This window comes from Microtus oregoni, unplaced genomic scaffold (genome assembly GCF_018167655.1).
Source record: "Microtus oregoni isolate MIOR12 unplaced genomic scaffold, Mior012 000006F_ref0000085, whole genome shotgun sequence".
Lineage (NCBI taxonomy): Eukaryota > Metazoa > Chordata > Mammalia > Rodentia > Cricetidae > Microtus > Microtus oregoni.
Window position 1 is genome coordinate 55796309 of NW_024543065.1, and position 27188 is coordinate 55823496.

The following is a 27188-nucleotide window of genomic DNA, read 5'->3' on the forward strand; positions in this document are numbered from 1 at the left end:
TGGGTTCTATCTCATGGAATGACCCTTAAATCAAATCATATATTGGTTGGTTACTCCCACAGGCTTTGTGTCACCATGGCCCTAGCATATGTTTCAGGCAGGACATTATTGTCATTCCAGAGGCTTGTGTCTGATTTGATTTTGTTTCTCTCATTTTTTTTGAGACAGGATTTTTTTGTGTAGCCCTGGCTGTCCTGGAACTCACTTTGTAGACCAGACTGGCCTCAAACTTAAAGATCCACCTACCTCTGCCTCCAACTGCTGGGACTAATGGCATGCTCCACCATGTCCTGCTGTTCTTAGTCTATTAGTGTGCAGAACATCTTCCTATACTGTAGCAAGTCTTTCTCTGTCCTGTGCCAGCTCCCAAATAACTACATGGAGATTTATTATTTATGAAAGCTTGACTGATAGCTTAGGCTTATTTCTAACTAGCTGTTATAACTGATCTTAACCCATTTCTATTAATTTACTTTCTGCCTCATGTCTTTATCCCCTCATCTCTTTTAGTGCCCACTTTGCTTGCTCTGCATCTCCTTACTTCTCTTGGCATCTCCATTTTCTTCTCAGTGTCCTCTCTGTTCTAAAAAAAATCTCTCCTAGCTTTTTATTTTACCTTTATGTAATCTGTCTATATGTAGATAAAATAAAAAGCTGACAGTTTGGCTTTTTATTAAACCCATCTGAGTGTACAAAAAGAGTACAAATTTAACATTTCCCCCTTTTTTGTCTAAAAAGTTAAGGTTTTTAACTCTATCATAGTATAGTAAAATGATATACAATAAGAACAGGTATCAGGTTTTGTCTAAACAGAATGGAAAGATATTAACTTCAACAAAATGAAAGTATATATAACAAGAATAATTATCAAGTAAGAATTACATTCAAAGTGTTTGTCAATTGTAGTCAGCAAATTCAGAGAAAATACTTTATTTACTATTCTCCTTTGATGAATCCAGAGTTTTGTACTAATTTACTTTCTGTCATGAAGCATGAAAACTTTAACTATAGCTGTCTAGTCTACAACACCATTAAAGACCTGGGAAGGATATATTACCTGACTAAACAGGAAGTGTAGAACAAGCAACTTCCAAAACAATAAGAAATGACAGAAACAGCTGGCTGTCTGGACTTTCACCCAGGTTCCTCTGTACATTGGGCCTAAAATATCTGATAGACTGTTCTGTGAAGCAGGAATTTTGAAAGACTCTCCTACTCTATCTTGGCAAAGTTTGGCAGTTACGCTTTTGTTTCTTGCTTGTTCAATTTGAATAGGATGTTGTCAGCAGTTGAAGCAAGGGCAGTTTCTTGCTCAAATATCTAGCTTTTGGTACAAAGAAAGCAAACTCCATTTGGAGGTTCTTCTATGCCCATAATCCTTTCATGAAGTAGATTGGTACTGCAAGGAACAAACATTTCTCACTGTCAAGAAACATTATATGTTATTAAAACATTTTAAATGCCATATTCTGTAGATCTTTGAAATATTTTAAAGTCACCTATCTAAACTATATCTCTGTATGATGTTGAAAGCATACCTAACATGACTGAAAGTTTGATAATTATAGTTGACTATTAACCTGTGTTTATTACCCTAAGTAGCTTTCAAGGACTAAAACTTTACATTTTTAATTGAGCACACAGTTATAATACCTTAAATAAGAATAGAAGCATATATAAAGCATAACAAAAATAACCTTAAATTTTTATCAAATATACAAAATATCTTAAGCAAGAGTAGAAACATTTATATAGTATAACAAAAATAACCTTAAATTTGTATCAGTATACAGAAATCCATACCAAAGTAAAATGTTAGAGACTAATAGTTGCTTTAGTTTAAAGTAGATCCAATTATCTGTTATTTTCTCTTGTAATTTTTAAATTATTATTATTGTTTTTATTGAGCTCTACTTTTTTTTCTACTCCCCTCCCTGCCTCTTTTTCTTCCCTTCAACCCTCTCCCAAGGTTCCCATGCTCCCAGTTTACTCAGGAAACCTTGTCTTTTTCTACTTCCCATGTAGATTATATCTATGTATGTCTCTCTTAGGGTCCTCATTATTGTCTAGGTTCTCTGGGATTGTGATTTATAGGCTGGTTTTCTTTGCTTTATGTTTAAAAATCACTTATGAGTGAGTACATGTGACAATTGTCTTTCTGTATATGGGTTACCTCACTCAAAATAATGTTTTCTACTCCATCCATTTGTCTGAAAATTTCAAGATGTCGTTATTTTTTCTGCTGCGTAGTACTCCATTGTATAAATGTACCACATTTTCTTTTTTTTAAATATTTATTTATTTATTATGTATACAACATTCCTTCCATGCCTGCCTGTATGCCAGAAGAGGGCACCAGATCTCATTATAGATGGTTGTGAGTCACCATGTGGTTGCTGGGAATTGAACTCAGGACCTTTGGAAGAGCAGGCAATGCTCTTAACCTCTGAGCCATCTCTCCAGCCCTACCACATTTTCTTTATCCATTCTTCAGTCGAGGGGCATTTAGGTTGTTTCTAATTTCTGGATATGATAAATAATGGTGCTCTGAACATAGTTTAGCACATGTCCTTGTGACACAATTCAGCATCCTTTGAATATATACCCAAAAGTGGTATTACTGGGTCTTGAGGAAGGTTGTTTCCTAATTTTCTGAGAAATCATCACTGACATCTAAAGGGGCTATACCAGCTTGCATTGTCTCTTGTAATTTTTTATCCCCACTTTTCTTTTCAGAACAAGTTCCCTGAATCTAATTTTCTTTGTTCAACTTTTTTTCCTGACCATTACCAATAACAGCTTGTAACCAACCCCCACAAACAATGACAAGTATTCATAACCCACCAATTGGCCAAAACCATCCATTGTACTTATGCATTCTCTAGGTTGCTTCTTGTTGTCTGATGGCATTGGTATTTCTAGGGGACTCTGAGAAAATTAGGATAATGGTCAAGTTCTGGCTTAAATAGTCTCAACCAGCAGCCTTGAAGCATTAACACAAGTATGGATTGTGTGTTGTACACAAACCAGCCAAAGATGATTTTTGTTTTTTGAGTAGGTGAAATATATGTCACCTGTCTTGTAGTTTTTCTAGGTTTTTTTTTATGTCTGTATCCAGAATTGTCAGGGAGTCTCCCCTGATCAAATCTGATCTCTATCAAGAAAGAATCCACAGCATTTCATTTTCTGTATAAACAAAGGCATAACCTCTTCCCCAATGTAACATATTTTTGACTTCCATTTTGAAGTAAAGACATTTAAAAAAATATATAGATTGGTTTAATTTAGTGGTTTTTATAATTCAATGCCTCTGAGCAACTATCGTTTTCTCATCAGTAATCAAACAATTTAAAATCAATATAACACCATATATGATCCAGACCCCCTGTGTATTTCCCATCTCTACATGGCTTATTCTTTTTATATTATTTTCTCCTTTATACTTTATCTTAATTATAAACAATTTTTTCTATGACTGTCCATACCCTTTTTCTTTTTATGCTGTGGACATTTTTTTAAACACACACTATAACCTGTTTAGAGTCTTTTTTCCATTTGGATTATCTTTACTGAGCCCCTCTAGCATTCTCTGATTGCATGCTGTGCAGCACATGGCACTGGTGGCTGACTCCAGCCTCCAGGCAGTGATTGGTAGATATGTTTCTGTACATCACTGAGAACTAGCCTACCTGAGAGACTGTAGGACTAGGAAGCTACATCTGGCTTTGTCCAGACTTTTTTTTTTTTTGCTTTTTCAGGGCCTATGTTTGTATGTTTGACATAATTTGTAGTGTTTTCCTCTTTCCCGCCTGCCAGCTCCCAAATAACCACACAGAGACTTCTTATTAATTTTGAAAGCTCAACCAGTAGCTTATGCTTGTTTTAACCAGCTCTTGCAACTTAAATGAGCCTATTTCTCTGAATTTACTTTCTGTCTCATGTCTTTATTTCTTATCTCTGTAGTGCCATCCTGCTTGCTCTGCATTCCCTCATGTTTCTTGGTGTCTCCTCATCATCCTCTCTGCCCTGCCTAGCTACTGCATGTTCAGCTTTCACAAAGAGATTATTCGACAACACTGAACCAAAGACACGAGAAAAGAGGGTGAAGGCTCTATGTAGGCACCAGTTTGACTTCTCTATGTTCAGTGAATTGAGTAAGTGTTGTCTTTAGCTGTAGGCCTTGCTGTCTTTTTGTGGAGAAGAATCTACAGTCTTGGCAGTGGCTTGGGTTGTTTGAAGGTTTCCATGGTGCACCTTTGGCCAACAACTTGATTAAATGTAATCAAACAATGGTGTTGAAGATGGTCAGGTGGGTCTCTCTTCCCCCATTCTTTGGAATTTCAGTTATATCATCTTCATATATGTATATATTTAAGGAAAAAGATTCTGTTGTATTAAATTTCCATGCTACATCCTCAAATGGCTCTTGATTTTAGCTGACTTTCCCTGTATTTTCTCCCTTTCCCTGTATTCTTCACTTGATCTTTCCATTGCAGGCCACCTTCTGAATAGATAATCTGTGATAATAATGTGTAATAGATTATCTATTCTGTTTCCTTTTTGTAATGAGATCTATATGTTCCCTCAGTATTTTACTCTATACCTAACACCTGTAGTTCTGTAATTTGTAGCTTGGGTATCATTGATTTAACCACTAATATCTACATATAAGTGAATACATACCATATTTGTCTTTCTGGGTCTTGGATACCTCACTCAGGATAATATTTTTATAGTGCCATCCTTTTATCTGCAAGTTTCATGATTTAATTTTTTATGAGCTGAGTAATAATCCACTGTATAAATGTACCACGTTTTCATTATTCATTCTTCTATTGATGGATATCTAGGTTGTTTCCAATTTCTGGCTATTATGAATAGAGCCAACAATGAACATGGTTGATCTAGTGCCTCTGGTAGGATGAACTGTCTTTTGGATATATGCTTAAGAGTGGTATAGCTGGATCTTGAGGTAGATTGATTCTCATCTTCCTGAGGAACCAGCACATGGATTTCCATAGTAGCTATACAAGCTTGGTCTCCAGAACAAGTTCCAGGACAGCCAGAGCTACCGAGAAACCCTGTCCATTGAGATTTATGTTGAGGCACCAACCCCCCTTCAACCTCTTAGGATTCAGAAGGACTGCTATAGAAGGTTGTTGTCTGAGGTTTCTCTCCTGCTCGGTTCCTGCATTTGTTAAGTCCCAAAGAAATCAACAGAGGTCTATATTAGTTATAAACTGACTGGCCTAGTAGCTCAGACTTCTTTTAACTATTTCTTATAACTTATATTAGCCCATTATTCATGTCTATGTTGGCCACACGGCTCAGTACCTTATTCAGCAAGGCAGTCACATCTTGCTTCTTCTGTGGCTGGGTCACAACGACAGAATGAGCTTTCCTTTTCTGAGAATTCTCCTGTTCTCTTTGCACAGTCTCTGCTTCCTGCCTGGTTGTCCCGCCTATACTTTCTGCCTGGCTACTGGCCAATCAACACTTTATTAAAATACAATTGACAGGGTACAAACCATTGTCCCACAGCACTCCCCCATTAAAAAAAAAACAAGAACTCTGAATCTAATATCCTTTGTTTAGCTTTTCTCTTGACCATTATCCATAACAACTTGTAATCAACTTTCTAAACAAATGAAAATATCCATAGTCCATTTATTGGAATGTGGGCATAGTTTTCCAGGCTACTTCCTGCTGGTTGGGGGCACTGATAATCTTATCAGGACCTAAAGAAAATTTAGAATTATGATCAAGCCATGACTGGAGTATCCTGTGAGGCTTGATCATCTCAGGCAGCAGTCTTGAATCTGTTCTGGATGTAGAACTCAAGACATCTGGGCCATCTGTTCCTACTGGAGATTTCTCAGGTGGTCTTCCTTGATCAAACCTGATTTTTCTTAACTTAGGATGAATCCATAGCTTCTCTATGAAATTCTATGAATAATTTCTTGTGGAAACAAAAGCAAAATCTCTTCTCCAAAGTAGCATACCTTTTGACTTCAATTGTGAAGTCAAGGTATTTTCAAAATACCTTTCTTGGATTAATCCAGCAGCATTTATAATCAAATGTCTTGTAGCAGCTGTTTTTCCTTCCCCAGCAGTCAAGAAATTCAAAGACAAAACAATAGTGTACAGTATCCAGACACTCTGTGTATTTTCCATTTTTATATGGTTTTATTTTAAACTCTATTTCTGGCTTTTCGAGGCAGGGTTCCTTTGTATGTTTGGCTATCCTGGAATTCACTCTGTAGACCAGGTTGTTCTTGAATCCACAGAGATCTGCCTGCCTCTGCCTCCCAAGTGCTGGGAGTAAAGGTGTATACCACCACACCTTGAACTCACAGAGATCTATCTACCTCTGCCTCCCAAGTGTTGGGATTAAAATTGTGTGCCACCACACCCAACTACTTTCTTTCTTTTTTATTTTAAGGACTTTAACCTTTTTCTTTTCTCTCCAAAGCCTGCATATATTTTTAACACATTGTAAACCATTTAGAGGTTTTCATCATCTTTGGATCTCTCTCTTTCTGATCATATGAGTCTTTAATTTGCTAAGCAATATGGCTAGGATTAAAGCCATGGCTTTGACGGCTGGATTCTGCCCATTCTTTAGCTTTCTGAGATTCCAGCCTCGTGGCAGAGGTACGAGCTGGAGCTGTGTTTATTGCCACAACTCTGTGGCAGTTCACAGTCCATGACACCACCAAAAAGCATGCTGTAGGCTATTCATAAACATCATTTAAGTGTTTTGTGGCAGAGCCTCTTAAAAGGGCTGCAAAGGTTTTGCAGCTAACACCGAATCAGGAAGCCTCTCTTAAATGAGAGTTAAAAAGCCGAGCCCATTCAAGAAAATGCTGCTGGTGGTGCATGCCTTTAATCCCAGCACTCGGGAGGCAGAGGCAGGTGGATCTCTGTGAGTTTGAGACCAGCCTTGTCTACAGAGCTAGTTCCAGGACAGGCTCCAAAGCCACAGAGAAACCCTGTCTCGAAAAACCAAAAAAAAAAAAAATGCTGCTATTAAGAAGCCATGTTTAACTCTATTCTTTTAGTTCCCAAGCTTTCTCAGGCTTTTAAGTAGATCTGGTCAGCCCCACATTGGTACGCCATAAGGTGAAAACTAAAATGCTCTGAGGTTAAAAAAATTAACTCACATAAGTCTTTTTATCAGGTTCTATTCATTCTTCCTATGCACTCTTCAGTGCTCTCTCCAAATGCTCTCTTGATGTCCCCTTCATGTTTCTTGTTATTCTCTTTTGATGTTCCTCTTTTTTGTTCTTTCCCATCCTACAAGGTTTCCAGTTTATGTACTCATACAGACATAGTTAACAATTCTCTAATAAATAACAATGATACCAAGCATTCATTCCGAAGGGCGAGCAAGATGGAGAAAATAGGCACTAGTTGTCTTACTACTGTCACAGAAAGGACGTGAGTGTGAAGCTCCCCTGTAGATACCGGGAGGATTAAATCAGTACAGAATTCTAAGAAGACAGAGGGTGTGTGTGTGTGTGTGTGTGTGTGTGTGTGTGTGTGTGTGTTAACTACATTTTTTAGGGTGACTAGATAAGCTAGAAACTTGTGATCCATAATTGTAGAGGAAAATGTAGCAGTGCTGTTGCACTTTCTGAGCACTTCTGCTTCTTTCCCTGGCAGCTGGGAACACAGCATTTTTGTGGTAGTCATGGCAGCCATGGCAACCAGCATAACACCACAGGAGGAAAGATGATGGCACTGCTGCTCCTTCCCCCTAAGCAACAGGGTGCTATGGGATTGTTGTATCTTCTGGTACCCAGATGAGAAGGAATTCCTTTCTCTGGGACTGGTTTAGTGATCTAAGCTTTTTTCCTGTATTTCTGTGGGTAAAGGCTAAGGCTTTGTGTCAGTGATACTGAGATGAAGGTAAGTACAGAATATTAATAACTTGTTAGGCTAGAGCAAAGGCCAGCAGGGTACACTCTCCTGAGATGGCTGTTGGAGATTTTAGGGCCACCCAGCCCTGTTAATCAGTAAGGGTAGACATGCTATCTCCCCTGCTTAATGCCTGTCCCTTTGAAGTTTCCATGTAGTCCATAGCAGGGGTCTCTTCCTTGTCCAATGTCCTGTCAAATTTTTAATTGTGGGGGATCAGCTTTATGTAGACCTGACTGTGAGAACAAAGGAGTTACCTAGCGAGTGCTATCACAACAGGGCCCCACAGTGTGGGGCAAGATCACCCAATTACTAATACAGTAAAAGTCATATTTAAAGAGTGATTTATACACTGCTGGGATGTTTTGGGATGAATTCCATTATGGAAGGGGAAAAGCCATGGCCTCACTAGATTTCTACAGAATTGACAGCAACTATTCAAAAGACAGGTGTTCCTGATGTTATGGTTTTCATCTCTTTAAGAGGCAAACCACGCCCACTCGTGGCGACCCCTGCCCTTCCCTCCCGTCATCTTAGATTCTGTCTGTCCCCTCTTGGTGCGCGTGTCTCTCTCTCGGGCCCTTCTCTGTCTCCTTCTCTTCTCCTTCTTCCCCCACACTTTCCTCGCTCCTCTAAGTAATAAATATCCAATTCTATTCTGTACGATGTATGTGCCCATGTGCCTTCCTTCTTACCTGCCGCCTGCTCACACCCACCCGCATGGCAGGTCCAGCCTGCCCAGCCGCTCGCCTTGCTGAGACCAGCAACTGCTCTGGGGTCCAGCAGCCGTCTCTGCCTGGGACTAGCTGCTCTCCAGGCCTGCTGGGGAACTTGCAGCATTTTTAAAACCCGAGGCTCTGAGACTTGAGTTTCTTTTTTTTTTTTTTTTTTGCAGTTAAATTTTTTTTAATTGAGAAAAGGAGAAAAAAAAACAAGTTTCCACCTCCTCACAGCCTTCCATTTCCCTCCCCCTCCTCCCCCCCTATGCCCCCTCCTCCCACCCTCTCCCCCTCCCCCCACTCCTTTCCCCCTCCCTCTCCAGTCCAAAGAGCAGTCAGGGTTTTCTGCCCTGTGGTAAGACCTAGGACCTCCCACCTCCGTCCAAATCTAGGAAGGTGAACATCCAAACTGGCTGGGCTCCCACAAAGCCATCACATTACGTAGGATCAAACCCCCGTGCCATTGTCCTTTGTGTCTCAACAGCCCTCATAGTTCGCCATGTTCAGAGAGTCCAGTTTTATCCCATGCTTTTTCAGTCACAGTCCAGCTGGTCTTGGTGAGCTCTCAATAGATCAGCTCCACTGTCTCAGTGGGTGGGTGCATCCCTCGTGGTCCCGACTTCTTTGCTCATGTTCTCCCTCCTTCTGCTCCTCCTTGGGACTTTGGGAGCTCAGTCCAGTGCTCCAGTGTGGGTCTCTGTCTCTATCTCCATCCATCACCAGATGAAGGTTCTATGATGATATGCAAGATATTCGTCAGTATTGCTCAAGGATAGGGTCATTTCAGGTTCCCTATTCTCAACTGCCCAAGGAACTAACTGGGGACCTCAGCTTGGGCACCTGGGAGCCCCTCTAGGGTCAGGTCTCTTGCCAACCCTAAAGTGGTTCCCTTAACTAAGAATTGTGGTTCCGTGCTCCCCTGTCCAACCTTCCTTTATCCCAATCCTCCTGTTTTCCCAAGGCCCAACCTCCTTCCCTTCTAACTTTTCTCTCCCCATCTCCCCTTACCCCCAACCCACCCCACCCCAAGATCCCAATTTTCTCCCCGGCAATTTTGTCTACTTCCCTTAGCCAAGAGGATAACTATATGTTTTTCCTTGGGTTCCCCTTCTTACTTAGCTTCTTTAGATTCACCTATTGTAGACTCCGTGACCCTTATTTATGGCTAGAAACCAATTATGAGTGAGTACATCCCATGTTCATCTTTTTGGGTCTGGGATACCTCACTCAGGATAGTGTTTTCTATTTCCATCCATTTGCATGCAAAATTCGAGAAGTCATTGTTTTTTACCGCTGAGTAGTACTCTAATGTGTATATATTCCATACTTTCTTCATCCATTCTTCCATTGAAGGGCATCTAGGTTGTTTCCAGGTTCTGGCTATTACAAATAATACTGCTATGAACATAGTTGAACAAATGCTTTTGTCATATGATAGGGCATTTCTTGGGTATATTCCCAAAAGTGGTATTGCTGGGTCCAGGGGTAGGTTGATCCCGAATTTCCTAAGAAACCGAAACACTGACTTCCATAGTGGTTGCACAAGATTGCATTCCCACCAGCAATGGATGAGGGTACCCCTTCCTCCACAACCTCTCCAGCAAAGGTTATCGTTGGTGTTTTTGACTTTAGCCATTCTGACAGGTGTAAGATGATATCTCAAAGTTGTTTTGATTTGCATTTCCCTGATTGCTAAGGAAGTTGAGCATGACCTTAAGTGTCTTTTGGCCATTTGAACTTCTTCTGTTGAGAATTCTCTGTTCAGATCAGTGCCCCATTTTTTAATTGGGTTAATTAGCATTTTAAAGTCTAGTTTCTTGAGTTCCCTATATATTTTGGAGATCAGACCTTTGTCTGTTGCGGGGTTGGTGAAGATCTTCTCCCAGTCAGTAGGTTGCCTTTGTGTCTTAGTGACAGTGTCCTTTGCTTTGCAGAAGCTTCTCAGTTTTAGTAGGTCCCATTTATTCAATGTTGCTCTTAATGTCTGTGCTTCTGGGGTTATACATAGGAAGCGATCTCCTGTGCCCATCTGTTGTAGGATATTTCCCACTTTCTCTTCTATCCTTTTCAGTGTGTTCGGGCTGATATTGAGGTCTTTAATCCATTTGGACTTGAGTTTTGTGCACGGTGAAAGATGTGGGTCTATTTTCATTCTTCTACAGGTTGACATCCAGTTGTGCCAGCACCATTTGTTGAAGATGCTTTCTTTCTTCCATTGTATACTTTTAGCTCCTTTATCAAAAATGAGGTGTTCATAGGTTTGTGGGTTAAAATCCGGGTCTTCTATACGATTCCATTGGTCGACTTCTCTGTTTTTATGCCAGTACCACACTGTTTTCATTACTGTAGCTCTGTAATAGAGTTTGAAGTCAGGGATGGTAATGCCTCCAGAAGATCCTTTATTGTATAGGATTGTTTTGGCTATCCTGGGTTTTTTGTTTTTCCATATAAAGTTGATTATTGTCCTCTCCAGATCTGTGAAGAATTTTGATGGGATCTTGATGGGGATTGCATTGAATCTATAAATTGCCTTAGGTAGAATTGCCATTTTTACTATGTTGATCCTCCCAATCCAAGAGCAAGGTAGATCCATCCATTTTTTGGTATCCTCTTCAATTTCTTTCTTCAATGCCTTAAAGTTCTTGTCAAATAGATCTTTCACTTCCTTGGTTAGATTTACCCCAAGATATTTAATGCTGTTTGTGGCTATCGTGAATGGTGAAGCTTCTCTGATTTCCCTCTCTGCTTCCCTATCCTTTGTGTATAAGAGGGCGACTGATTTTTTGGAGTTGATCTTGTATCCTGCCACATTACTAAAGCTGTTTATCAGCTGTAAAAGTTCTTTGGTGGAGTTTTGGGGGTCGCTTAAGTACACTATCATATCATCTGCGAATAACGAAAGTTTAACTTCTTCCTTTCCAATTCGAATCCCCTTGATCCCATTATGTTGTCTTATTGCTATTGCTAGAACTTCAAGTACTATATTGAAGAGGTATGGAGAGAGTGGACATCCTTGTCGTGTTCCTGAGTTAAGCGGGATGGCTTTGAGTTTCTCTCCGTTTAATTTGATGTTAGCTGTCGGCTTGCTGTATATAGCTTTTATTATATTTAGGTATGACCCTTGTATCCCTAATCTCTCCAAGACTTTTAACATAAATGGATGTTGAATTTTGTCGAATGCTTTTTCAGCATCTAATGAGATGATCATATGGTTATTTTCCTTCAGTTTATTTATATGCTGGATTACATTGATAGATTTTCGTATGTTGAACCAGCCCTGCATCTCAGGAATGAAGCCTACTTGATCATAATGGATAATTTTCCTAATGTGTTCTTGGATTCGGTTTGCCAGTATTTTGTTGAGGATTTTTGCGTCGATGTTCATGAGTGAGATTGGCCTGTAATTCTCTTTCCTGGTTGAGTCTTTGTGTGGTTTTGGTATCAGAGTAACTGTAGCTTCATAAAAGGAATTAGGTAATGACCCTTCTGTTTCTATATTGTGGAATACATTAAGGAGTATGGGTATTAGCTCTTCTTGGAAGTTCTGGTAGAATTCCGCATTGAAACCATCTGGTCCTGGGCTTTTTTTGGTAGGGAGGTTTTTGATAACAGCTTCTAATTCTTCGCGACCAACAGGTCTGTTTAGATTGTTCACCTGGTCCTGGTGTAACTTTGGTATATGGTATTTATCTAAAAAAGTGTCCATTTCTTTTACATTTTCCAGTTTTGTGTTATACAGGCTTTTGTAATATGATCTGATGATTCTCTGAATTTCCTCTGTGTCTGTGGTTATGTCCCCCTTTTCATTTCTGATCTTATTAATTTGCGTATTCTCTCTCTGCTGTTTGATTAGTTTGGATAGGGGTTTATCAATCTTGTTGATTTTCTCCAGGAACCAGCTTTTTGTTTCATTGATTCTTTGGATTGTTTTCTGTGTTTCTATTTTGTTGATTTCAGCCCTCAGTTTGATTATTTCCAATCTTCTACTCCTCCTAGGTGAGTCTGCTTCTTTTTTTTCTAGAGCTTTCAGGTGGGCTGTTAAGTCTTCAATATGTGCTTTCTCTGTTTTCTTTAAGTGGGCACTTAGTGCGATGAACTTTCCTCTTAGCACTGCTTTCATAGTGTCCCATAAGTTCGAGTATGTTGTTTCTTTATTATTTTTTTTTTTGGTTTTTCGAGACAGGGTTTCTCTGTGTCTGTGGAGCCTGTCTTGGAACTAGCTCTGTAGACCAGGCTGGCCTCGAACTCACAGAGATCCGCCTGCCTCTGCCTCCCGAGTGCTGGGATTAAAGGCGTGCGCCACCATCGCCCGGCTGTTTCTTTATTTTCATTGAATTCAAGGAAGACTTTAATTTCTTTCTTTATTTCTTCCTTAATCCAGGTATGGTTCAGAAGTTGACTGTTCAGTTTCCATGAGTTTGTAGGCTTTCTGGGGGTAGCATTGTTGTTGAATTCTAACTTTAATCCATGGTGATCTGATAAGACACAGGTGGTTACTAATATTTTTTTTGTAACTGTGTAAGTTAGCTTTGTTACCGAGTATGTGGTCAATTTTCGAGAAGGTTCCATGAGCTGCAGAGAAGAAGGTATATTCTTTCCTCTTCGGGTGGAATAATCTATAGATGTCTGTTAAGTCCATTTGCTTCATTACCTCCATTAATTCTCTAATTTCTCTGTTAGGTTTCTGTTTGATTGACCTGTCCATTGGTGAGAGAGGAGTGTTGAAGTCTCCTACTATTAGTGTGTGTGGTTTGATGGCTGCCTTGAGTTTTAGTAATGTTTCTTTTACATACATGGGCGCTTTTATATTCGGGGCATAGATATTCAGGATTGAGACTTCATCCTGATGAATTGTTCCTGTTATGAGTATAAAATGTCCCTCTCCATCTCTTCTGATTGATTTAAGTTTGAAGTCAACTTTGTTAGAAATTAGTATGGCCACACCTGCTTGTTTCTTAGGACCATTTGCTTGATAGGCCTTTTCCCAGCCCTTTACTCTGAGTAGGTGCCTGTCTTTGTGGTTGAGGTGTGTTTCTTGTAGACAGCAGAACGTTGGATCCTGTTTTCGTATCCAATCCCTTAGCCTGTGCCTTTTTATAGGTGAGTTGAGCCCATTGACATTAAGTGATATTAATGACCAGTGGTTGTTAACTCCGGTCACTTTTTTAGTAGTAGGGTTTGTGTGTTTCCCTTCTTTGAGTTGCGCTGGTGAAAGGTCTCTAGATGACTGAGTTATTGTGGGCATTGTTAGACTCCTTGGTTAGTGATTTTCCTTCTATAATTTTCTGTAAGGCTGGATTTGTGGCTACGTATTGTTTGAATTTGTTTTTATCCTGGAAAATTTTGTTTTCTCCATTTATAGTGAACGAAAGCTTGGCTGGATATAGTAGTCTGGGCTTGCATCCATGATCTCTTAGTTTTTGCAGTACATCTATCCATGAAAGCTTCTGGCTTTCATGGTTTCCATGGAGAAGTCAGGTGTAAGTCTGATAGGTTTACCTTTATAAGTAACTTGGCCTTTTTCCTTTGCGGCTCTTAATATTCTTTCTTTATTCTGTGTATTTTGATTATTATATGGCGAGGGGATGTTTTTTTTTGATCCAGCCTATTTGGTGTTCTGTATGCTTCTTGAACCTTCATAGGTACCTCTTTCTTCAGGTTGGGAAAGTTTTCTTCTATAATTTTATTAAGTATATTTTCTGTACCGTTGAGCTGCACTTCTTCTCCTTCTTCTACTCCAATTATTCTTAGGTTTGGTCTTTTTATTGTGTCCCAAATTTCCTGAATGTTTTGTGATGAGAATTTGTTGGTTTTGCTGTTTTCTTTGATCAGTGTGTTTATTTTTTCTATGGTATCTTCAGTGTCTGATATTCTCTCTTCTATCTCTTGTAATCTGTTGTTAGTACTTGTTTCTGTCATTCCTGTTCGTTTACCCAGATTTTCCATCTCCATTCTTCCCTCGGTTTGTGCTTTCTTCATTGCTTCCATTTCATTCTTCATGTCTTGAACCGCTTCCCTAACCTGTTTGATTGCTTTTTCTTGTTTCTCTTGGTTTTCTTGCGTGTCTTTGAGCGATTTATTCATTTCCTCTACCTTTTTGTTTGTAATCTCTAATTGTTTATGGCAGTTTTTCACCTCCTGTTTAAGGTCCTCTATTATTTTCATATAGTTCACTTTTGAGTCGCTTTCTTCTATTTCTTCAGGAGTAGGGTGTACAATTCTTCTTATTTCAGGATCCCTGGTTTCTGGTGGTGTCATGTTGCCTTTCAGATTGTTGGAGGAATTCTTGTATTGGCGCCTTCCCATCTCTTCCTTCAAATGGAGGCACGAGAGGCCTGGTCTCTTGGTCCAGACTTTGCTGTGATTGACTCTCAGGGTATATCTCTTCAGTGTAGAAGCAGGAACCGTTCCCGTCCAGATGGGATTCCTCCGCAACCGTCCTGATGGGATTCCTCAGCAACTAAACAGGGCCGCCGGTAGCGCAATGATCCAGGGCCAACAGGATGAATGGAGCAGGGGGGGGGGGGGGGTGGTATCCAGGAGCGCGCAGGAAGCCTGGCGCCGGAGCTGAAGGTGCCCGGCTCCCTTACAGGGGACCCTGAGGCCTGCCAGGCTGGCAGGCACTCACCGCTCTGGGTGGGTCGCCTTAGTTTAGGAGCTTAAGACTGTAGTTGAGCACTGGTCCTAGCATATAGCAGGGCAGGGTTGGGGAGGGGTGCTGGGTCGTGCGAAAGAAAGACAGCCCTGCAGAAGGAGCTGGGGGAGGGGGTTTGTGCTCTCTTCTGGGACAGTCGGCCCGCCCCTGGGTAGCACACACTCACCCGTCCTGATGGGATTCCTCAGCAACTAAACAGGGCCGCCGGTAGTCCAATGATCCAGGGCCAACAGGATGAATGGAGCAGGGGGGGGGGGGGGTGGTATCCAGGAGCGCGCAGGAAGCCTGGCGCCGGAGCTGAAGGTGCCCGGCTCCCTTACAGGGGACCCTGAGGCCTGCCCGGCTGGCAGGCACTCACCGCTCTGGGTGGGTCGCCTTAGTTTAGGAGCTTAAGACTGTAGTTGAGCACTGGTCCTAGCATACAGCGGGGCAGGGTTGGGGAGGGGTGCTGGGGGTGCTGGGTCGTGCGAAAGAAAGACAGCCCTCAGACTTGAGTTTCTTATTGGAATACATTCCCATGAGTTTGTTTAGTGATCTGTCAGCTGTACTTTTACTGTATAATTGTATAATGCTTTTGCTCACAGCACCCATCTCAAAAAAGAAACAAAAAAAACCCCAAACCAGTTTTTTAAACCATGACATATATTACGTATTTATGTGGTATAGTTTTTTTTTTCATGATTTGGTTTGTTATGGCATTTGAATCCACTGGGAAAGACTAAAGATATAGATTGAATTCAAATTTAAACTAAATTAATTTATTCCTACTGCTAGCAGAAGGACAGAAGCCTTAGAGCCAAACAGCATGCTATATGCAAGGAGTGGTAGGGTGGGGTTTTAAAGCAGACATCAGAAAGGCGTGCACTACAGCTATTTATTTATGGAATCCACAGCTGGGCAGGAACATTGTTGTACTTCCCTCAGTTGTTTTTTCTAGATAGCATATATGCTATATATAGTAATAGTAATAAACTAGGGTGTGAATTCCCAGTTCTATATAAAGAACCACATAAAATTATATCACTATAGTTAGTTATAATCTCTTTAAGCAAACATGTCTTCCCATTTCCAGCCTGTTCTACTATAAAGAGTATTGCCTTATGTGAACTTTCATTATTGTTGCTCTCCCAGTGTCTGTTGAGCTTATCAGAAAATATTTTAGAGTCTGGCCATTCTTTTAATGGATTGTGTGTGTGTGAGTGTGTGTGTGTGTGTGTGTGTGTGCATGTGCACGCGTATGCATGTTTGTGTGCATGTATGTGTTACAGGAAAATAAAATATTTTTTCTTTTTTTTCTTTCCGATTTAGAGTCAAGTTATAAAGCTGAAAATATATCTCCAGAAAATATGAATTTACCCAAACAAAGCACAAAGCAATTAAGAAAATCTTTTGACATCCAGGGTTCCAGTTTTAGTAATGATCCCAACTGTAGTACATTCAAGGGACTACAGAGTTATCAAGAAGGAGATGCTGAGCAAAAGATTAGTAACAAGGAAAAACTGCCTAATTACACCTGTCAGACTTTTACTCACAACAGAGAAAAAGTCTATGAATGTAAGGAATGTGGAAAGACCTTCACTGTTCTGACACAGCTCACTCAGCACCAGAGTATTCATACTGGAGAGAAATCACTTGAATGTCAGCAGTGTGGGAAGGTATTTATTAGTGGTTATTATCTTGTTCGACACCAGAGTATTCATACTGGTGAGAAACCCTTTGAGTGTAATGTCTGTGGGAAGGCATTTAGGCTTCAGGTATATCTCTCTGAGCATCAGAAAACTCACACTGATGAGAAACCTTTCAAGTGCAAACTGTGTGGGTCAGCCTTCAGACGTAAGAACCAACTTAGTGAGCATCAGAAGATTCATACTAATGAGAGACCCTATCAGTGCAAGGAATGTGGGAAACACTTCCGTCGACGTTCAAATTTTACTGAACATCAGAGTATTCACACTGGAAAGAAACCATTTGAGTGTAAGGAATGTGGGAAAGTCTTTAGACTTAATATACATCTCATTCGACATCAGAGTTTTCATAGTGGTGAGAGACCTTTTGAGTGTAAAGAATGTGGAAAGACTTTTCATTTTTCCAGCCAGCTTAATTGCCACAAAACCATTCATACAGTTCAAACACCTTTTGAATGTGAGGAATGTGGGAAGTCCTTCAAGCATGTCTCCAGCCTTGTTGAACATAGGACAATTCATGCTGGTGTGAAGCCATATGAATGTAAAGAGTGTGGGAAAGCCTTTAATCGTCGTTCAAACCTCATGCAACATCAGAAAATTCACTCTGGTGAGAGACCCTTTCAGTGTAAGGAGTGTGGAAAGGCCTTCACTGTTCTGTCACAGCTCACTCGGCACCGAAGTATTCATACTGGAGAGAAATCATTTGAATGTCAGAAGTGTGGGTCAGCCTTCAGACTTCAGTACCAACTTACCCAGCATCAGAGAATTCATAGTGATGTGAAACCTTTTCAGTGCAAGGAATGTGGAAAGGGCTTTGTTCGTGGTACAGCTCTTAGAATTCATGAGAGAATCCATACTGGTGAAAAGACCTTACAATGTTAGGAATCTGGGGAGCCTTTCAGTATCATTACCAATTTCTTGGACATTTTAGAATTCATACTGGCAAGAATCCTTATGAATGTACACAATGTGGGGGAGTACTTTACTTGTGGTGAAGACCTTAAAGTACATCAGAAAATTCACACTGGTGAGAAACTTTACCAATGTTAAAGTTGGTTTGACATGCTAAAATTCATATTATTAAGAAGCCTTATGATTTAAGAAATGTGAAGGCCTTCAGTAATTCTAAGATAGCTGTATATTAGAGAGATCATTATGATGAAAACCCAATGAATATAAGAAATTTGGGAATTTATAGTGATGAGAAACCCTATAAATATAACATATGATGGAAATATTTAGATTTAGTTCAGCTTTTACTACACAGTGGAGAATTCATACTGGCACAAAACTCTTACGAATGTGGAAAGAACTCAAGTGCAGGCCTTCTTCAATATAAAAGAATCCATGCTGATGTGAAACCCTTTGAATGCAAGGAATGTGGGAACATTTATAGAATTAGCTCAGCTCTTCAACCTCATCAGAGAGTCCTTACAGTTCTGAAACCCCTTTAATGTAAAGAATATGGGAAAAACTTTATTATAAACAATGAGCTTACACAATATCAGAAAATTCATCATCATCAGGAGTCTCCTGCATCTAAGGAAGGTTAACCAGCCTTTAAATGGAAATTTTACTAAACATTAGAGAACTCATATTGGCAAGACTGTGACTGAAAAGAATGTGGGAAGAATTTGAATCTGCCCTAAGCTTTGGTTAACATCAGAGTATTCATTTGCTCTTAATGAGGAGAGACCCTTAGAGAATGAGAACATGGAATCTCTGTTCTTCAGAGACGATAACGCCGTTGAGAATGTCTATGTTAACCATCATGTTCTTGATTTACTCTTGTCTCATTTTATAAACTTAATTCACCAAACATTACTCAGCCAATTTAGGAAAAATAGTTATAACTAGGGTTATTTAAGGCACCTCCATTGTCACCATTTATATCCCATCGCTCCTGTGATGGTAGGCCCAGTGTTTACTTTGTTTCTGCCTAATTTGTTAATGGTGAGCCCAGTTCCAGCCAAAGTTGTGGAATCCGGGTTATAAAAGACATAAAATCCTTGAAAGTATCTGGTTCATGCTCATATTCTGTAAAATAGCTTTTACAGTGTTTTTGTTGGAATTACTGTAACTGATATTACAAGGTAATTGTAATTCTGTTTAGTAAAGCCCCATGCATTTGTCCACTATTAAATTTTAAATAACTTCATTCTGTATAAAATCTCATGGATGAAAAGGTATATGAAGGGATTTTCATTGAGAATTCATTCCTTAAGTAAAAATACAGCTGTTGATGAAGAAGCATGATTTTAAAGGAGTTAAAAAATTCAAAGGCTAAAACCCTACATTTATGTTCCATGTCCAGACATTAAGTTAAACTATATATTTGTGACAGGGCAGGACAGTGTAGAGGTCCCTCCATCTCATATTCTCGCTGAAAATTTGACTTCTGATTGAGAATTTTGTGGAACTTCCCATCTCTATTCTAGGACCTGTAGCTCAAGATCCCCAATTAATTTGTCTTGGTGCTGCCTGCCTGTGTCAGCCTCCCCTCCACTAACTGCTTCTGCTGTTGGCTTCTGTTAAAATGCCTGCTTTAGCAAAAGCTTCCCCCTGAGCTGCTGAGCAATATAAAAGAACGTGGCTTTTGCTTTTAACAGCTCCTTGCTTTAAATGCTTTGGAATACACTTGGTTTCCAAATACCTGAGTTTAGTCCCAGCTAACTGGAATAAAGACTTTCAGTTGCCTATAAAACTCTGTCTGAGTGGTCTTTTCTTTTGGACTACCCATAAAACATTAACAAAAATAGCAAAATCGAAACCTTTTACAAAAATACATGTGTGAAACTTTTTCATTCATACGAAAAAGTTGGAAGAATCAAAAACACACTTCTGTGTTTTTACCTAGATTCAAAAATTGTTAATTTCCTTCATCATATTTTTTTGTATGTTGGGTATTTGGAGCTGTACTATTAAGATTACATTTTAAGCTTGGGTGTTGTAGTGCATGCCTGAAACACAGTACTTGGAAAGCTGAGGCAGGTAGATAAAGAGTTGGAGGTAAACCTAGCTACACAGTGACTTCAAATCCAACTTTGGCTGTATAAAGACCCTTTTTTTTTAAAAAAAAATTGTAGACTGATGTTTTCTTCCTCCAATGTTGGTGGAAGTACAAACTGGCACAGCCACTTTCTATTCTAGTATGGTGATTTTTCCTGAAAATTAGGCAACAATCTACCTTAAAACTCAGCAATACCAGTTTTGGGCCTATACAAAAAAGGTGCTCAACTATACCATAAGGACATGTGCTCAACTATGTTCACAGCACAGTTATTTTGTCATAGACATAATCTGAAAACAACTCAAAATGCACCTCTTCTACACATATGATAAATGAGAGACATCATCCTTTACAATAGCCATAAATACCATAAAATAGTTTGGAATAACTTTAACCAAAAAAGTGGGGAAACCTTTATGACAAGAACTTTCAATCTTTGAAGAAAATGAAGACATCAGAAAACAGAAAGATCTCCTATTTTGTTGAGAAGATAGAAACAACATAGCAAAAATGACAAATCTTACTGAAATCAGTCTACAGATTTAATGTAAATGCCCATTAAAATTATAGCAAAATTCTTCACAGACTTTGAAAGAACAATCCTCAACTTTATAAAGAAAACATAAACTCAATTTAGCCTAAACAATCCCAAAATCCTGAACAATCAAGGAACTTTTGAATGCAACACAATCTCTGACTTTAAACTTTACTGCAGAGGCACAGTACTGAAAACAGATTTGAGAATCAAAGGAACTGATATTAATCCACCTTGCATACAAATTTACATGCCTACAAACAGCAGATTTTTGACAAAAAAAGCAAAAAATTGTGAAACAGAAAAGAAGCATATTTAACCTGCTTATTTTTAATTGTCCTGAAGCTGCAGTTTTCTGAGGCTACCTTTTTGTAAACCAGCCTGTCCAGCTCCTAGCTGAAGCTGGGCCGCATGGCATGGAGTAGGACATGCTGCACCGATTTTCAACTATCTTTTTTTTATTTTACCTTGTAATCATAAAATTAGAAATTTTGAATCCTCTCCTCTATTTTATTGGCTGACTCTGGGCTGCTGACTGTACAGGGTTAAATTTACTCTACAAACTTACTCTGTTTCCTACTTGTCTTTTACCTACAGGTGGGTTAGATTTACCTGGTTCTTGCTTGCCAGTCAAACTCAACTACAGCGTATGTGCGTGGAACTGTCACCATCTCAGCTGTAACCTAGGTGATTGTTAGTGAAAAGGCTATTTTTTAATTTTTCTACCCATTTAGCAAGCGATAAAAGTTGCATTTTTGTGACTATCACACTTACAGTTTTTAAATATTTTGTCTGTTTTTGCTCTATTTTAAAATTCTTTAGCTGTCAACATATATAACTGAATATTCTTTTATTATCCCATATATACATATATATCTTATTATTTATAAAATTTTTAGTCACAATTTAATTTTTCTGCTTCTCTAAACTTTTTAAAATTCTGTTCTCTATTTTTGAGTGTTCATTACTCATGTATTTACCTGTGGTACAATTTTCTCTCACGGGTTCCTCATGTTTTCCTCTGTACGTCTGGTCATTTTTTCAGCATTTTTTTGGGTTTACTGATCATCCCCACAATGGGCACCATTATGTTGGGGTCTGGTGCCAGCCCAGACACTAAATGATTTCTCTAGACCAGAGGGCAGGCGTGGGATTAAAGATACAACTCACATGGCTTTATTGGGAGGTAGATTCTCTGTGATCATTCATGAAATCCTGAGTTCACATCCTGAAAATTCCTCTCAATTTATTCTCCAAACAGCCTTATGTACCAGAATATAAACTGAGGGGGAAATTCATGAGCATTCTGTTTCCTAGGTATCCAGGTAAATCGCTGTGGTCATGTCCACACATCTACCTATGCCTGCTCTGTCATGTCTTTTTATCTTCCTGCTCTGTAGGCCAGCTCTGTCACATAGGCTGAATTAACATCTCTTTTCAGGCATCCTCCAAATTATAAAGAAGGAACAGAACAACATTAGCATATCCTGATTCTTTGTTAGAGAGGTGACCACCTCCTGTTATTATAGGAGCAGCCCAGCACCCTGGCCGCCTGGCTAGCTTATGCTCCGAAATAACAACACACAAACTGTATTCTTTTAAACACTGCTTGGCCCATTTCTATCTAGCCTCTTCTAGGCTAATTCTCACACCTGGACTAGCCCATTTCTAACTATCTGTGTAGCCCACGAGGTGGCTTACCAGAGAGATTCTAGCCTACATCCATCCTGGGTCAGAGCTTCATCGTGTGTGCCTCAGAGAGCAGAGCTATCCCCGCGTCTGCCCAGGAGAGGGGAGCATGGCGTCTGTGCTCCAGAGAGCAAAGCTGTCGAGTCTGAGCTCACTTCCTCTTCCTCCTAGCATTCTGTTCTGTTTACTCCTCCCACCTATGTTTTAACCTATGAGGGCCAAGCAGTTTCTTTATTGCTTAACCAATGAAATCAACAGATTGATATATGACACTCCCACATCAACCTCCTGTGTGGCAGGTTTGCAAGCTATGTCCTGGAAGTCTGGTGGCTCTAGCATGGGAAAAAATAAAGGTTGTTTTTCCTTCAGCATTGAAGCCTCCGTGTCTCAATCCTGGCACCCTCCACCAGTTTCGGCATCCAAGCCATAATGGTGCAGCATGGAACCTTGTTGCTGTTGGCACTTTAGCCACAAATAATGCACTATCCCTAGCAAATGAGCAATTGACAAATCTGAGAAAAGTTAAAGCATTAAAGTCAAGAAGGTATACCAGAAATAACAAACCTTAAACCAATACAAAGGCACCATTGGCAGCAAATAAAGATTAATAGCATATAGTTTCCTGTTTTAAAGACATTTTTATCTTATATGTAGCAGTGTTATCTTAGGGTTTCTATTGCTGTGAGTAGATACCATGAACATGGCAACTCTATAAGAACATTTTATTGGGACTGGCTTACATTTCAGAGGTTTAGAGCACTATCATCGTTGGAAGATTTGTGGCAAGCAGGCATACTTGGTGCTGGAGTTCTACATATGAATCAGCAGGCAGCAAGGAAGTGACTGCCAAACTAGGAGTAGCTTGAGCATCTGAATCCTCAAAGCCTTTCCCCAAACACTTCTTCCAACAAGCAGCATCTACTCAAATAAGGCCACACCTCCTAGAAGTACCATGAGCTATGGGCCTATGGAGTCCATTTTCACTCACACCACCACAAGTGTCTTGCCTGTATTTATATTAGTAATGATGGAAGTCACAAAATAATCCCACACCAGTTCAGAATAAGAATAATAAAAGGGTTATTTATTTAAGGGAAAAACTTACAGATCACTGTCCTAGATAACAGTCCTCTGAATAAACAGGAACAGAGTCTAGCAGCTGGAAGTGGGAGCCAGAAGCAAGATAGCGGGCATACATTTACAGCTGCTTTTACAGTATAAGAGACCATACCTAAGTGGACTGTTATCTTAAAGGCTATTGAGTGAAGGAACAGAATGTGCACCCACAGTACCTCCCCCTTTTGTTTAAATAAGAGAGTTCCAAACCCAATACAAAACTATATACACTAGGAACATATATCAATTATAATTAGAATTACAACCAGCATAAACAATATTAAACAAGGAACATATGCTAAATGATAAATAAGCATTCTATCCTATGGAGTCTAAGTCTTGTATAGGAAAAGGCTTGGATAGATCATATGAGTACAGTAACTACGACTATCTAATCTTCATCCCATCGAAGGCCTGAGAAGGGAGATAATTACTTGAGCAGGCAGGAAGTACAATCAAGCAGCTTTCAAAGCAAACAATATATGACAGAGACAATTAGCTACCTGAGCAATCACCAAAGTCTCATTTTGCAATGTTGAAGCAACCAACTTTGGTTAAGGCCTAGCGTAACTGACAGACCATTTTTAGAGGCAGGAAAATTTTCAGAACCGTCTTACCCTGTCTTGGCAAGATTTGACAGTCTTTTTCATTCTTTCTTGCTTATCCATTTCTGGATACCATGTACATTGTCAGTAGTTGAGGTATGGGCAGTTCCTTGCCCAAAGGCCAATGGTGCCAAGAGGAAAACAAACTCCAAGTGGAGTTTCTTCAGTGCTTAACATTCTCTCGGGAATAGATTGGTGCTGTCAGGAGCAATCATATCTCATGTCAACAGAACCCTAAGTTATTTAAATGCCATGTTCTACAGATTCTTGCAGTGGTGGAAGACTACCTATTAGACAGAATACAACCTCTATGTGTCTGAAGAAACTTTGATCTGACTGTATGTACAACAAACATGAACAACTATTGACCTATAATATTTAATACCTGTATAACTTAAAGACTAAAACTTTATGCAAGAATATTAAACAATCTGTAAACATATATGCAACAAATGAGGACAATGACCTCAAAATGTAAACAAGATTGTTTTGATCAGAGGTAGGAGTAATATATAATGCAACATGAAAATATATCCTAAAAGTTGTATCAATATAAAAAATGTCCTAAAAAGAGGTAGAAACATGCATTAAAACAATCTGAAAAAATCACTTTGCATAGGTATACAAGTAATATAAATAAAAATAACAAATATAATTTGAACTTGTATCAATATACAAAACTATACCAATATAAATTAACCATAAATAATACATAAATAGCTCACAAGTATTCACCCTATTACCCACTATTATTATCCCTTATTTTGAACAAACATAGTTTTCACCTCCACCCTCTATTTAGTACAAGTAATAATCAGCAACTCATAAACAGTGTTCCCAACCGTAAGGACAAACTGTTTTGAGATAGGGAACGTTGTCCTCTAGAATTGCTTCCTGCTGTCATGTTCTCTTAATGAGATCCTGAAAAAGTAAAGTGATGGTTAAGTTTCAACATTACTGTCTGGTATAGGTGCAAACAATTTCTGAGCTGTTAATAGAGTTTTTTTTCTTTTTCTTTTTTCTTTTTCTTTTCAAAGTTCTTATTTGGAGTTCTGGCCAGAACATCATGAGAAGTTGCACCATTTCAGCAGCTGGTACCCGAAAAAGTGGTCTTATAGTAGTGATGTCAGCATCACGATGTCATCTCAACTAGGTGGAGTTGTTACTGTGGGGCCCCATCTTCTTCCTGGAAACTTCAAAGATTACTGCAGGAAAAGGATTTGTAGGAAAATCTATTGTCATGTGGAAAATTTAAATATCATTCATATAAACATACATTCAATGAAGAATATGATATAGACAAAATAGGCATGGAGAAATTAAAATTTTTCCTGAAGTCTTCCTTCTGTTCCATATCAGATGGCTCCCAATATAACACAGAAACTCTTAATTTTCATTTTAAGAACACACTTGGATTTAGAGAAATTGTCCAACTCCAAAATCAGCTGAATATATTAATGTATGTGAGTGTGTGTGTGTGTGTGCAAATGTAAGTGTAACCAGTACCTGAATCCATAATCCATATTCTGTTTTCTAGATGATTTTTAGTGGATAGTTATTTTTCCTTCTGTCAGCATTCAAACATCCAGGGTCTCTTGAATTTTTGATGACATGTATTTTCCTGAAAGATAAGAGCAGAACCCTGCCCTAACCCTATATGATTTCCTTACCATCTGTATGGTTGTCCCTGTTGTGGATGAGCTGTCATTTCTCTGTTTCAAGAGGTTTCTCCCTTTCAAAACTAATCTTTATTAATTTTGATGGTATCCATAATTTTTCTTCTTCTGTGGAAACAAGAGCAAAACCCCTTCCCCAACATAGCAGATCTGGTTTCCATTGTGAGATCAACACATCCTAGAAGTATACTGGTTGATTCAATTCAGAAGTTTTTTCCATTATCCAATGCCTCTCTGCTGCTGTTGTTCCTTTCTCATTAGCGTTAAGAAAATTCAAGTTTAATAAAGTATTATGCAATCTATTTCTGGGGGTATTTTCAATCCCTTTCTATTTGTTCAGCATATCCTTTATATATGACTTGACCTTTCTATAACTGCCTGACCCATAGGATTATTTGGTATACCTGTAATGTGCTTTATATTGTAATAGGCAAAAAAAGTTTCATTTTTTAGATACATATGCTGGTCTGTCTTTATTTGTGCAGAAATGCCCACGATGGATATAACTTGTAATAAATGCATGATTACTGAGACAGCCTTTTCTGAGCTCAAGGCAGTTGCCCATTGAAAACCTGAGTACATGTCTATGGTGTGGTGTACATATTTAAATTTACCAAATTCTGCAAAGTAGAACACATTCATCTGTCAGATTTCATTTCTTTAAGTACCCTTAGGGTTACTCCCTGCAGTCAACAGTGTTTGATTATAGAAAGAGCAAGTAGGGCATCTCTTTATAAGCTCCTTAGCGTGTTGTCATGTGGTGCGGGACAATTCTGTATTCTATATTTTAAATAAACGCTGATTGGCTGGTAGCCAGGCAGGAAGTATAGGACGGAAAACCGGAGAGGAAGTAGAGGTGGGGCAATGAAAACAGTATTCTGGGAAGAAGGAAGCTCTTCCCGCAGTCCTGGCCAGACCACAGAAGAAGCAAGATGTGACCTACCCCACTAAAAAAGGTACTGAGCCATGTGGCTAACATAGATAAGAATGGTTAATGTAAGTTACAAGAGTTAATAAGAAGCCTGAGCTAATGAGCCAATCAATTCATAACCAAATGTAGACTCTCTGTGTGATTTTCTTTGGGGGCTTACTGGCTGTGGGAACTGGGCAGGACATAAACCCCCAAAAGCCGGGTTACAGTATGGCACCCACGTGGACAACTGCATCTACATAAAGCCTGAGACAGCTTGGCAAGTAATTCTAGAACAAAATGACTGCATTGTGCATTGTTTCTTGGTAGCAGCAATTTCTCGGGTCTGCTCTCCTTGCTAGAAGCAAGCAAGCACTCTCATCTAAGAGAGGCTTCCTGACAGCTTTAGCTGTAAAGCCTTGCAGCTCTTTTAAGAGGTCCTGCCAAGAAACACTTAAATGGTGTTGATGAAAAGCTGATTTTCATGGTGAGACATGTTCTCCACAGTAACTAGGAAGGACTGGACCATGTTCATCATGGAGGCCTGCAAGAGGCCCCAACCGCATTTCCTGATAGTATCAGGTTACCTTGTCTATCTTTCGTTGACCTACATTCATTGTTCCAATGTTGGCCTTTGCCACATCTCCTACATATACCTGAAGGCCGAG

General features: G+C 39.4%; 1 protein-coding gene across 1 annotated transcript in view; it reads left to right on the forward strand.

The window, feature by feature from the left end:
* LOC121449508 (zinc finger protein 780B-like) overlaps positions 1 to 19670 on the forward strand; it is a 31518-nt gene extending 11848 nt beyond the window's left edge. The window contains exon 6 of the mRNA XM_041653977.1: positions 16603 to 19670. Within this exon, the coding sequence (XP_041509911.1) occupies positions 16603 to 17861 (1259 nt within the window). The 3' untranslated portion in view covers positions 17862 to 19670. The remainder of the gene's footprint in view (positions 1 to 16602) is intronic.
* Positions 19671 to 27188: the final 7518 nt, after the last annotated feature.